This window comes from Heptranchias perlo, chromosome 16 (assembly GCF_035084215.1).
Source record: "Heptranchias perlo isolate sHepPer1 chromosome 16, sHepPer1.hap1, whole genome shotgun sequence".
NCBI classification, from domain to species: Eukaryota; Metazoa; Chordata; class Chondrichthyes; order Hexanchiformes; family Hexanchidae; genus Heptranchias; species Heptranchias perlo.
This window is the reverse complement of record NC_090340.1, coordinates 51,103,450-51,116,356: the sequence shown is the minus strand read 5'-3', so window position 1 is coordinate 51,116,356 and position 12,907 is coordinate 51,103,450. Positions and strand designations below refer to the sequence as shown.

The 12,907-nt window shown below is 40.9% G+C and overlaps 1 protein-coding gene across 1 annotated transcript in view; it reads right to left on the bottom strand.

Moving 5' to 3' along the window:
- Positions 1–12,907, bottom strand: part of LOC137333778 (calcium-transporting ATPase type 2C member 2-like) — an 87,056-nt gene that overhangs the window by 51,725 nt on the left and 22,424 nt on the right. Inside the window, exons 5-8 of the mRNA XM_067998114.1 lie at positions 9,215–9,250; positions 8,453–8,514; positions 8,016–8,124; positions 3,306–3,455 (exon numbers count right to left, since the gene is read on the bottom strand). Of these exons, the coding sequence (XP_067854215.1) occupies positions 3,306–3,455; positions 8,016–8,124; positions 8,453–8,514; positions 9,215–9,250 (357 nt within the window). The remainder of the gene's footprint in view (positions 1–3,305; positions 3,456–8,015; positions 8,125–8,452; positions 8,515–9,214; positions 9,251–12,907) is intronic.

Genomic DNA, 12,907 nt, shown 5'->3' with positions numbered 1-12,907 from the left:
AAGGTTGTAAAGCACCTAAATGAGAGATGAGGTGCTGTTCCTCAAGTTTATGTTGAGCTTCATTGGAACAGTGTAAGATGGCGAGGACAGAGAGGTCAGAGTGAGAGTGGGATGGGGAATTAAAATGGCAAGGGACTGGCAGGTCAGGGTCATGCTTGCAGACAGAGCGGAGGTGTTCAGCAAAGCGATCACCCAATCTGCGTTTGGTCTCCCCAGTGTAGAGGAGACCGCAATGTGAGCAGCGAATACAGTATACTAAATTAAAAGAAGTACAAGTAAACCACTGTTTCACCTGGAAGAGGTGTTTGGGGACAGTGGGAAGGGAGGTGGTAAAGGGGTAGGTATTGCATCTCCTACTCTTGCACGGGAAGGTGCCGTGGGGAGGAGAGCAGGTGTTGGGGGTGATGGAAGCGAGGACCAGGGTGTTGCGAAGGGAGCGGTCCCTTCCAAATGCTGAAAGGGGAGGGGAAGATGTGATTTGTGGTGGGATCACGCTGGAGGTGGCGGAAATGGTGGAGGGTGATACATTGAATGTGGAGGCTGGAGGGGTGGAAGGTGAGGACAAAAGGGACACTATCATGGTTATGGGAGGGAATGGAAGGGGTGAGGGCAGAAGTGCGGGAAATGGGACGGACATGGTCGAGGGCCCTATCAACAATAGTGGAGGGGAATCCTCGGTTGAGGGAAAAGGCATAGCGGAAGCACTGGTGTGGAAGGTGACATCGTTAGAACAGATGCGACGGAGATGGAAAAACTGGGAGAAGGGAATAGAGTCCTTACAGGAAGCGGGGTGGAAGGAAGTGTAATCAAGGTAGTTGTGGGAGTCAATGGGCTTATAATAGATATTGGTTGGCAGCCTATCCCCAGAAATGGAGATAGAGAAGTCGAGGAAGGGAAGGGTCGGAGATGGACCACGTCAAGGTGAGGGAAGGGTGGAAATTGGAAGCTAAGTTGATGAAATTTTGCAGTTCGGGGCGAGAGCAGGAAGCAGCACTGAGACAGGCATCAATGTACCGGAAAAAGAGGTGAGGAAGGGAAGAAGGAATGTTCCACATATCCCACAAAAAGCAGGCATAGCTGGGACCCACACAGGTTCCCATAGTGACACCTTTTATTTGGAGTAAGCGAGTGGAGTCAAAGGAGAAGTTGTTCAACTTAAGAACACGTTCAGCCAGAAGGAAGAGGGTGGTGGAGGATAAGGATTGGTTGGGTGTCCATTCAAGGAAGAAGCAGAGGGCCCGCAGGCCGTCCTGGTGGGGGATGGAGGTGTAGAGGGACTGTACGTCCATGGTGAAAAGGAGACGGTTAGGGCCAGGGAACTGGAAACTGTTGAAGTGGCAGAGGGCATCAGAAGAGTCACAGATGTGGGTCAGAAGATACTGGACAAGGAGAGAAAAAAAAGTCGAGAAAAGAGGAAATAAGTTGCGTGGGACGAGAACAGGCTGAAATGATGGGTCTCCCAAGGCAGTTCTGTTTGTGGATCTTGGGAAGGAGGTAGAAGCGGGCTGTATGGGGTTGGGGGACTATGAGGTTGGAGGCCATAGGGGAGGGGGGGTGGGGGGTGGAGAAGATCTCCAGAGGAGATGAGGTCAGTCAGGGTCTGAGAAACTATGGCTTCTATGCTCATAGTGGGGTCATGGTCTAGGGGGAGGTCGGAGGGGGTGTCGAAGAGTTGGCGTTCAGCCTCCGCAAGGTAGAGGTCTGCTCACCACACAACAGCGCTGCCCTTGTCAGCAGATTTAATGACAATATCAGGGTTGGACCCGAGAGAATGGAGTGCTGCAAGTTCAGAAGTCGATTTGACATGTCCACCACTGCGGTACAGCAATCAACACAGAAAATAGAATACACTACTATATGACTGTAGAATAAAAGTTTGTGGAAGTCATGGTCAAGCTACACCTTGAATATGGAGTCCAGTTCTGTTCACCAAGACATAAGGGAGACATTTAGGCCTAGAAGCAGTTCAGAGAAGAGTTAAAATATTTTTATATATTATGGAACACGTCTGTGTTAGTCACACCTCAGGCTTCACAGTTGATGTGCAAGCATGGCACTAGGTACACATACACAAGGTAATTTGTCATACTGGTAGCTGACTAGCTCAAACGTCATTCAAAAAACAGCAACAGAGGAGGTCAGGAATGTACCAATAAAGTGCAAGTGGCAACGAAAACTACCAATATTCAAAAACTCAATCCAGAATCAGCAAACAGCTAACAATCGCATGGAGTAGAAGAACCAATTACATCATTAATCTTTTTGCCTGCTATGTTATTTTCTCACTAAACTGAGGAAGTAAGGTTTCTGGTATAAAAGGCCAAAATTCAGAGAAAAGAAATTTAAGCTTACTTATGCAGCTTATGTTTGAAATGGTTCTAACAATTTTTTTTCTGTTGGAGGCCTTTCCCTCTCTGGCATTTGAATTCATGGATTTACACAGAGCTATCACCTGGTCATCTGAATGAAGCAGCTCAAAAAGAGAGCAGACTACAACTTCCAGAATGCATCTGTGCCAGTCTATGCAAGCAATCGCTACACATTTCCCAGAATGCACTTAAGGCTGCCTTCTCTCTGACCATAATGAGCACAGGAATATTATTCCATGTAACAATTTAGTATTTTGCTATTGCTAATATGGATCTCCCATGGTAAGTTCATGGATATATTTTTTGTATAAGGTAACTGTCAGGAAAAATGATTATAGTCAAGAGGTTATTCACTTACCCACCTACAGCAAATTACATACACAGTTTTATTTACATGACATATGTGAGGGGAACAAATTTATTTCTTTATCTACCTGCATGATTGGCACACTACTTATGTATTTTTTAAAAATATATCCATGAGCTTATCATGGGAGATCCATATTAACAAAATACTAAATTGTTACATGGTATAATATTCCTGTGTTTCAACAGCACAAATTCCAATTTAACATGAGCAAAGTTACAGCAGATCCACTCATTATAGAGGTGACTTTCATATGTAGTGTAAATCAGGTGGGCAGGGTGTGTGTTCTGCCCACCTGTATGAATCAGTGGGGGGGGTCCATGCATTCCTACTGGCTAGTTCATAAGCAACAATGAGGCTTGAGTGCAGCTATCTGTCCAGTCTCCTTTAGCTCAAAAGTAAAGACAGAAAAGTAAGTCGCAAACTAAAAATGGAAGTGAAAAATAAATGATAGGAACAGATGACATTTTAATTTATTCAGTAGTGCAATATCTCATGACCTTTTAATGCTGCTTGTATGTAAATTTGCATTAGTTTTATAAAATATAGTCATTTAATAAAGCAAATACCTTTCCTTTCCCATATCGTACCAGGGTTCCCATGAATGCAACGTTTTGAAGAGAAGTCAAATCCCCAGCTTCTGACAAGGTTACAGCACTTTTATTACAAGCTTCTGACTCCCCTGTGAAACTTGACTCATCAATCAACAGATCAATAGCCTAATTTTAAAGCAATAAACTAGTCAGTTTCAACATACAGATGGAAACAAAATGCAACATTTTCACAATTAATAGGAGATTGTTATTTGTCCATAACAAAGTACTGGTGCATAAATAAAAATTGCAGCCATTAGTCAAGGCACAAATCGGTAATATTGAATTATGCACTTTATACTGCAGTTTTAAAAAGCTGATTTACTGTAAATCAAATTCCCATCAGGGATCTAAGTAATATGATAAAACATTTTATTAATTATGCATTTACACTGCAGCTATCAGCCTCACATGTAGCTGCAATGTCAATTACAGACAGAAAGTACTCTGCATGTATTGCTTGGCTGGAACTCTGATTATTCTGCCAAAGACAGAACGCTGTGCACGCATGATTACACTATGGGTGACGGTGTAGGTATTCTCCAAACATTTAAAAATTAGTTGCAGGTAGTTACACTGTAAGCAATGTTAACGCTTAAGTAGAGATAATGCCTTCTGAACAGTAGCACTGCTGATCTCTAGTGTCATGTTAGGTTACAAAAGTTGAGTGTGGTAAATAAAAAAAACCATCACATTTTTGTGTGTCCATTCATGTGTGCATTTTGGCTGCCACTCCGGACTCAAGCACATTACTTCTACCTCCCTTTTTTGTACTTCTCTTGGGCCCTTCTCTCCTATCTCCTCCCATTCCTGTCAACTAGCTGTGTCACTTTTCATTTCTCCCCTCAGGTACTTTGTCCCCCAAATCCCTACAGCAATCCATCACCATATGCTTAGCCTTAAGAATTCACTTTGTGGATATCAACATAAAAATAATGTACCATTGGAGCAGTCATGCATTTCCAGAATAGAATTACAGGAAGTATATAATTAGTAAACTTCACAGTCTTCAAGTAAGGGGGAAGGGGATGAGTGAAATGGAAGAATAGGCAATTACAAACTTTAATAGTATAGTTTTTTTGAAGAAATTCTTTATAACACGCTCTGGTTTGCGAGAAGATTTAAAAAAAAATAAATGTTGATACATCAATATACACTAAATTTAATTTCTTTTAATGACCTTTTCTGTACCAATAAACAACAACCTGCTAATACTGCAATTTTACATATGTAAACAAAATTGAGATTCAATATCATGCAATCCATTAATGGCGTCATGAGCACTAAATTGATTCAACATGCTTCTAACCAAAACAGAAAAGTACAAGGAAACTCCACCACAATACAATACTCAAAACCTCACAGTAAATTGGCAGTAAGCCCATCTGAGATTTAGACGACAAACACAAACCAGTGTGTTCAAAAGTGTGTTAACCAGGGTTCAGGGTAAGCACATTCCTTATAAAGTGAAGGGCAAGGCTGGTAGAAGTAGGGAACCTTGGATGACTCGAGAGATTGAGGCCCTAGTCAAAAAGAAGAAGGAGGCATATGACATGCATAGGCAGCTGGGATCAAGTGGATCCTTTGAAGAGTATAGAGATTGCCGGAGTAGAGTTAAGAGAGAAATCAGGAGGGCAAAAAGGGGACATGAGATTGCTTTGGCAGATAAGGCAAAGGAGAATCCAAAGAGCTTCTACAAATACATAAAGGGCAAAAGAGTAACTAGGGAGAGAGTAGGGCCTCTTAAGGATCAACAAGGTCATCTATGTGCGGAACCACAAGAGATGGGTGAGATCCTAAATGAATATTTCACATCGGTATTTACGGTTGAGAAAGGCATGGATGTTAGGGAACTTGGGGAAATAAATAGTGATGTCTTGCGGAGTGTACATATTACAGAGAGGGAGGTGCTGGAAGTCTTAACGCGCATCAAGGTAGATAAATCTCCGGGACCTGATGAAATGTATCCCAGGACGTTATGGGAGGATAGGGAGGAAATTGCGGGTCCCCTAGCAGAGATATTTGAATCATCCACCGCTACAGGTGAGGTGCCTGAAGATTGGAGGGTAGCAAATGTTGTGCCTTTGTTTAAGAAGGGCGGCAGGAAAAAGCCTGGGAACTACAGACCGGTGAGCCTGACATCTGTAGTGGGTAAGTTGTTAGAGGGTATTCTGAGAGACAGAATCTACAGGCATTTGGAGAGGCAGGGACTGATTAGGAAGTCAGCATGGTTTTGTGAGAGGAAAATCATGTCTCACGAATTTGATTGAGTTTTTTGAAGGGGTAACCAAGAAGATAGATGAGGGCTGTGCAGTAGACGTGGTCTACATGGACTTCAGCAAAGCCTTTGACAAGGTACCGCATGGTAGGTTGTTACATAAGGTTAAATCTCACGGGATCCAAGGTGAGGTAGCCAATTGGATACAAAATTGGCTTGACGACAGAAGACAGAGGGTGGTTGTAGAGGGTTGTTTTTCAAACTGGAGGCCTGTGACCAGCGGTGTGCCTCAGGGATCGGTGCTGGGTCCGCTGTTATTTGTTATTTATATTAATGATTTGGATGAGAATTTAGGAGGCATGGTTAGTAAGTTTGCAGATGACACCAAGATTGGTGGCATTGTGGACAGTGAAGAAGGATATCTAGGATTGCAACGGGATCTTGATAAATTGGGCCAGTGGGCCGATGAATGGCAGATGGAGTTTAATTTAGATAAATGTGAGGTGATGCATTTTGGTAGATCGAATCGGGCCAGGACCTACTCCGTTAATGGTAGGACGTTGGGGAGAGTTATAGAACAAAGAGATCTAGGAGTACAGGTTCATAGCTCCTTGAAAGTGGAGTCACAGGTGGATAGGGTGGTGAAGAAGGCATTCAGCATGCTTGGTTTCATTGGTCAGAACATTGAATACAGGAGTTGGGATGTCTTGTTGAAGTTGTACAAGACATTAGTGAGGCCACACTTGGAATACTGTGTACAGTTCTGGTCACCCTATTATAGAAAGGATATTATTAAACTAGAAAGAGTGCAGAAAAGATTTACTAGGATGCTACCGAGACTTGATGGTTTGACTTATAGGGAGAGGTTGGATAGACTGAGACTTTTTTCCCTGGAGAGTAGGAGGTTTAGGGGTGATCTTATAGAAGTCTATAAAATAATGAGGGGCATAGATAAGGTAGATAGTCAAAATCTTTTCCCAAAGATAGGGGTGTCTATAACGAGGGGGCATAGATTTAAGGTGAGAGGGGAGAGATATAAAAGGATCCAGAGGGGCAATTTTTTCACTCAAAGGGTGGTGAGTGTCTGGAACGAGCTGCCAGAGGCAGTAGTAGAGGCGGGTACAATTTTGTCTTTTAAAAAGCATTTGGACAGTTACATGGGTAAGATGGGTATAGAGGGATATGGGCCAAGTGCAGGCAATTGGGACTAGCTTAGTGGTATGAACTGGGCGACATGGACATGTTGGGCCGAAGGGCCTGTTTCCATGTTGTAACTTCTATGATTCTATGAAACCACTTTATCCGTGCTGCATGAGGGAAACTGATCATCCAAATACCTTGAATGGATTACTGTCTTATGGTTCACAGGAACGCTTCCATTACCCACTTTAATTTTTAATAAGAACATTTATATGGCGAATACACTCACAGCTGTCAAGATTTTGCCTTATGGCGCTCAGCTGATATTAGGTTTGAGTTGTCAACGCGCAGGACATTAGGAACTCAGCAAACTCGGTGTGTGGATTGCAGAGCAGATTTTAAATATAAAAAGGTGGGCAAACCACTCATTTCAGATTTCCCTGAAGCACTTAGGAATTTTTGGGAGGCAGGGAAGAGACATGGGAAAGAGACTTAGTGAAACCGACCATAAAACTATCTGTTCTGATTTCAGCCTTTTACCTCTTGCAACATAGTTCCACTGCCCCATTAAGCCGAACGAGTAGCTAGGAGAATAATCTTTTCCTTTATGCCCTTAAATAAAAAGCTGATTTGTAAACAGCAGACTCAAAATTGGAACTAAGCAAACAAGAGGTTTGATATTTACAGTGATAAGGCTATTGGTGCACTGAGGTTAAGTAGGCATAATTAACTGGTGTTTGTTCTGCATGCACACTGGAAAATAAAATTAAAACTGTATACACAATAGCGTTCATAAGACCGGAACCTAGAACCACATGCACTGAAAGCTTCAGAATCAACACCTCACCATTTAACTTCAGCCATTCCTCTTCTTTCTGTACCAGCCACGTATACTATTCATCCTCAAGATCTACTTTATCATTTGTTAGCACTTTTGCTTCTCGCCCAACTGCTAATATTATCTACTCCTAAAATGCACATCCAGAAATGGGAAAAAAAATGAAGCAAATGCTATCTTAGACAATAATTATGTAACAAAAAGTTTTCACTAGGAACAGCAGCGCACTATTCTCACTCCCAAGGGCAACTATATAGATATAATGGCTTTAGAGACTTGTCCAGCTCGCACAGCATTATATATTACGAGAGGTGACCATGCATCATTGCATCATTTGCATCAAAAATTTCACAGAGCTCTGCATAAATTTCCAAAATTATGGTATCTTATTCACCATTATTTTCAAGGATTATAGACCAGTTAATAAACTATAGCTATTCTGCTGATTTACTAAACTGCTAGAATAGCAAGAACATAAAATAAAACAAACCTCAAACAGTCTGACATCTGCAGGGACTCTATCTCCAACTGAAATGTACACAGTGTCACCTAGCACAAGTTCCCTTGCTAGCAGGTGCTCCAGTTTACTTTCACGAATGCTGCAAATGAGAAGACAAACATATTAATATTAGTGTGCATTCTTTTGCGATATAAAAGCACCTTAAAACTTTTTGTCTCTAATGTTACTTTATTCCTGTTCTTTGAGAGATTACGGCCAAGAATTTCTTTGCTGCTGCTCCTGCTCTGTGGACATAAATTCACCGGAACTGCAGCGGAAACACCTTTTACACGCAAAAATAGGGTTTCCGCCGCAATTCAGCGGAGTGGGAGCAGCTAAGAAATTCCCAGCTTATGCAGAATTCCCCATCTGAGCAGGGGGACATTGCTCCCTCACTTCTCTATGAAATGTTTGGAGGTGTCACCTACCAGTTACATTCTGGAGGAATTAGTTTGCTTAGCTCTTGCAGAGACTTCTCAGAGCGGTACTCCTAAAAAAAATAAATGGTCACGAGGCAACACAGCAAGATTGTAATTCATTAATTTCACAAAGATTTCTACTGAACGAACAGCAATAACAACTTGCATTTATATAGCACCTTTAACGTAGCTTCACAGGACCAATTATCAAACAATATTTGACACCAAGCCACATAAGGAGATATTAGGACAGATGATCAAAAGCTTGGCCAAAAAGGTAGGTTTAAAAGGAGCATCTTAAAGCAGGAGAGAGAGGTAGAGAGGCAAAGAGGTTTAAGGAGGGAATTCCAGAGCTTAGAGCCTAGGCAGCTGTAGGCATGGCCGCCAATGGTGGAATGATTAAAATCGAGGATGCGCAAGAGGCAAGAATTGGAGGAGTGCAGAGATCTCGGAGGGTTGTAGGGATGGAGGAGGTTATAGAGATAGGGAGGTGCGAGGCCATGGGGAGATTTGAAAAACAAAGATGAGAATTTTTTTTAAAAACGAGGCATTCCCAGCCAATGTAAGTCAGTGAGCACAGGAGTGATGGGTGAATGGGACTTGGTACAAGTTAGGAAACGGGCAGCAGCGTTTTGGATGAGCTCAAGTTTATGGAGGGTGGAAGTTGGGAGGCCGGCCAGGAGTGCATTGGAATTGTCAAGTCTAGAGGTAACATAGGCATGGATGAGGGTTTCAGCAGCAGATGAGTTGAGGCAGGGGAATATACCATACCTGCACAAAGGCAACTGTGACCACAATTACTATAGCCTATAAAGAAAAGACATTAGGTTACTGAGTTGGATCTAAAATACTTTTTATTTCACAAATATACATAATTTCACTAAAGAAATGTATTACAACAATTGAGTCAAATTAGCTGAAAAAATTAGAAATTAGCCACAAAACACAAGAACTTATGCTTCACAAATGCATTTATTGTATGGTCTACTCCACTTGTTAAATTTTTTTATGAAGACATGGATTGCAATGTTTGGGTGAATGTTCCAGTTGTGTGCCCCGATGCAGTATGTTGCCAGATAATAGTGAATAGAGAGAAATAACGTGTGCATAACCTATACTATTCCATCCAGTAACTCAATCAGAAAATTTGCCTATTGTATTTTACTGGGGAAGCTGAAATAATGACAGAAAGCAAATAGTTAGAACCATAGAAGTTTACAGCACATAAGGAGACCATTTGGCCCTTCAAGCCTGTGCTTTTGTTAGAGCTCTGTCCTTCTCTATGCACTGCAGGATTTGGGGCTGCCTCTTTTTGTTAACCTCCAACATCTTAAGCTACACGTTTTCATGCCTGATCATTATTCCTTCCCTTTCTTGTCAGAGGGTGGAAAAGAATCCAAGAGTGCACTTGTGTCTGCTAAACTTCTGCGGCTGAGGAATTTAAAAATGAATATGAAATACAATTATAGCTATAATTTTTGGGGGATAATTAGTTACTTTCACTCACATCTCATAATAGGCAATTTTCTGGGAGATCTATTTAAAAGACAATAATAATGATAATTTACTCGAGTATTGTGAAAAGCAGGTTTAAAAGTATGGACAAATAACTATTAGCATAGTTCTAATTACCTTCAGCAGTTCAGTGCCATTGCCAGCAACAGCTTCATATCAGTTAAAAAATTCTTAGAATGGGAACCAACAGCATCTTTAGAGAGATTAAAGTTGGAAAATCTTAGATGCTCTTTATGTTTGGATTATCCTTGATTAACCATTTGGGTGTCAGAAATTGCTGCATTATCTTTAGCACTTTGTCTAGTCACCTCGTGAATCAAGGCTCATGAAGGTAGCCTTAGTTTCCTAAAAGTCATTCTTCTCCCTCAAATAACCCTGACAAATATTCAATCTGTTCATAAATAAACAACACAGTATTCACTGTGTTGGGAGCTAAGTTTCAGACTGAAATGTGTGTTTTTTGTGGGCATAAGTAAATGTAGTAGAGTCATGGTATTATGCCATGTTAATAAAGAGTCTGAAAGATCAGAAGAAACTGAGCAGCAAAACACACATTATACGATTGGTACTTTAAAAAAAATAATAAAGGATCACACAAAATACCTTATACACTACTACAATAATTTTAGGGAGAGAAAACAAAGATAGTGCCTGCTCAGTTGAAAATTTACGGTGAAAGTATACATTAATAACAAAATCTAAATGGTTTCCTTTAGAGTATCACTGAAATGATTTACAGTCCTAAAATCTTAATCTTGTTGCAATAAATTACCTATGCCAATGATCACATTGATAGGTGTTGGCCAAGTGGTAACTTTTTCTCTTTTTCTCTTCCTAGTACATTATTACCTCTATATATATTTCTTCCTACTTATATGAACAGGTACTTTTTGAATAATCTTTACCCTGGACACAATGGGGTAGATTTTCAACTTGCCACCCAGGTGCAAAACTGGTGTTGGGTATAGGGTGCCTGACATAGAAACTGCCAAATTTTCATTTCCATTGAAATCAGCTCAAAAGTAATGTTAAACCAATGTGAGCATTAGGATCAGCAGGTACATAAAGATCTACTAAAGAGACAGCATTGGGCGTATACCCTTCAGAAGGGTTCTGATGAAGGATTTGCACCTGAAATTTTAATTTCTCTTTTTTCATTATAAATGCTGCCTGATCTGTTCTTTATTTCCAGTATTTTCTGTTTTAATTTCAGATTTCCAGCATTTGCAATTTTCTTTCAAAATTTTATTTGATAGGTTTTTAATTTGATGTTTAGAAGTGAGTAGAATGACATTGTATAAACCCTGGTAATGTTAATTACATCTTTGACAGTGATCTTTCCATATGTAACTGTTACAAATACAAATGTACTGTAGATACCTTCTTAGGTTCAATGGCACAAGTCGCTCCTGTAAGTGGATCCAATGTCCTTTACATTGCAGAGTTGACTTACACTGACCAATATCTATCTACTTATAAGGAAGTGTAACCCAGGGTTTGCAACAATGCATATGAACTGGATATAGTGTCCTTCATATATGCCCTTTGCACATGTGATTCTCTCCCTTTCAGTAGACAGACTGCACTTTAGTGAGACGAGGCCAGAATGAAACATTGAACTGTTTTATTTCTCAGACTGAAGGTGAACGTACAGAGCAAAATTTATGATCAGATTCATTTAATTCAAATCAGGATAACTTGCCTTTACATAAAAATACAAAATAATGAACATATTATCATAGAATCATAGAAGTTTACAACATGAAAACAGGCCCTTCGGCCCAACATGTCCATGTCGCCCAGTTTATACCACTAAGCTAGTCCCAATTGCCTGCACTTGGCCCATATCCCTCTATACCCATCTTACCCATGTAACTGTCCAAATGCTTTTTAAAAGACAAAATTGTACCCGCCTCTACTACTGCCTCTGGCAGCTCGTTCCAGACACTCACCACCCTTTGAGTGAAAATATTATGAAAGGGAAATCGTGTTTGACACATTTCTTAGAGTTTTTTGAAGATGTAACTAGCAGCATAGATAAAGGGGAACCAGTGGATGTAGTATATTTGGATTTTCAAAAGGCATTCAATAAGATGCCACATAAAAAGGTTGTTATGGAAGATAAGGTGCTCATGGGGTTGGGGGTAACATTAGCATGGATAGAGGATTGGTTAACGGACAGAAAACAGAGAGTAGGAATAAACGGGTCATTTTTGGGTTGGCAGGCTACTAGTGGGGTACCACAAGGATCGGTACTTTGGCCTCAGCTATTTACAATCTATATTAATGACTTAGAAGAGGAGACCGAGTGTAATGTATCCAAGATTGCTGATTATACAAAGCTAGGTGGGAAAGTAAGCTATGAGGAGGACACAAAGAGTCTGCAAAGGGATACAGACAGGTTAAGTGAGTGGACAAGAAGGTGGCAGATGGACTATAATGTGGTTATTCACTTTGGTAGGAAGAATAGAAAAACAGAATATTTTTTAAATGGTGAGAAACTATTAAATATTGGTTTCCAGAGAGACTTGGTTGTCCTCGTACAAGAAACACAAAAAGTTAGCATGCAGGTACAGCAAGCAATTAGGAAGGCAAATGGCACGTTGGCCTTTATTGCAAGGGGGTTGGAGTACAAGAGTAAGGAAGTCTTACTATAATTGTACGGGGCTTTGGTGAGACCTCACCTGGAGTAATGTGTACAGTTTTGGTCTCCTTATCTAAGGAAGGATATACTTGCCTTAGAAGTGGTGCATTGAAGGTTCACTAGATTAATTCCTGGGATCAGAGGGTTGTTCTGTGTGGAGAGGTTGAGTAGAATGGGCTTATACTCTCTGGAGTTTAGAAGAATGAGAGGTGATCTCATTGGAACATATAGGATTCTGAGGGGGGGGGGGGGGGCGGTAGAGGCTGAGAGGTTGTTTCCCCTGGCTGGTGAGTCTAGAACTAGAG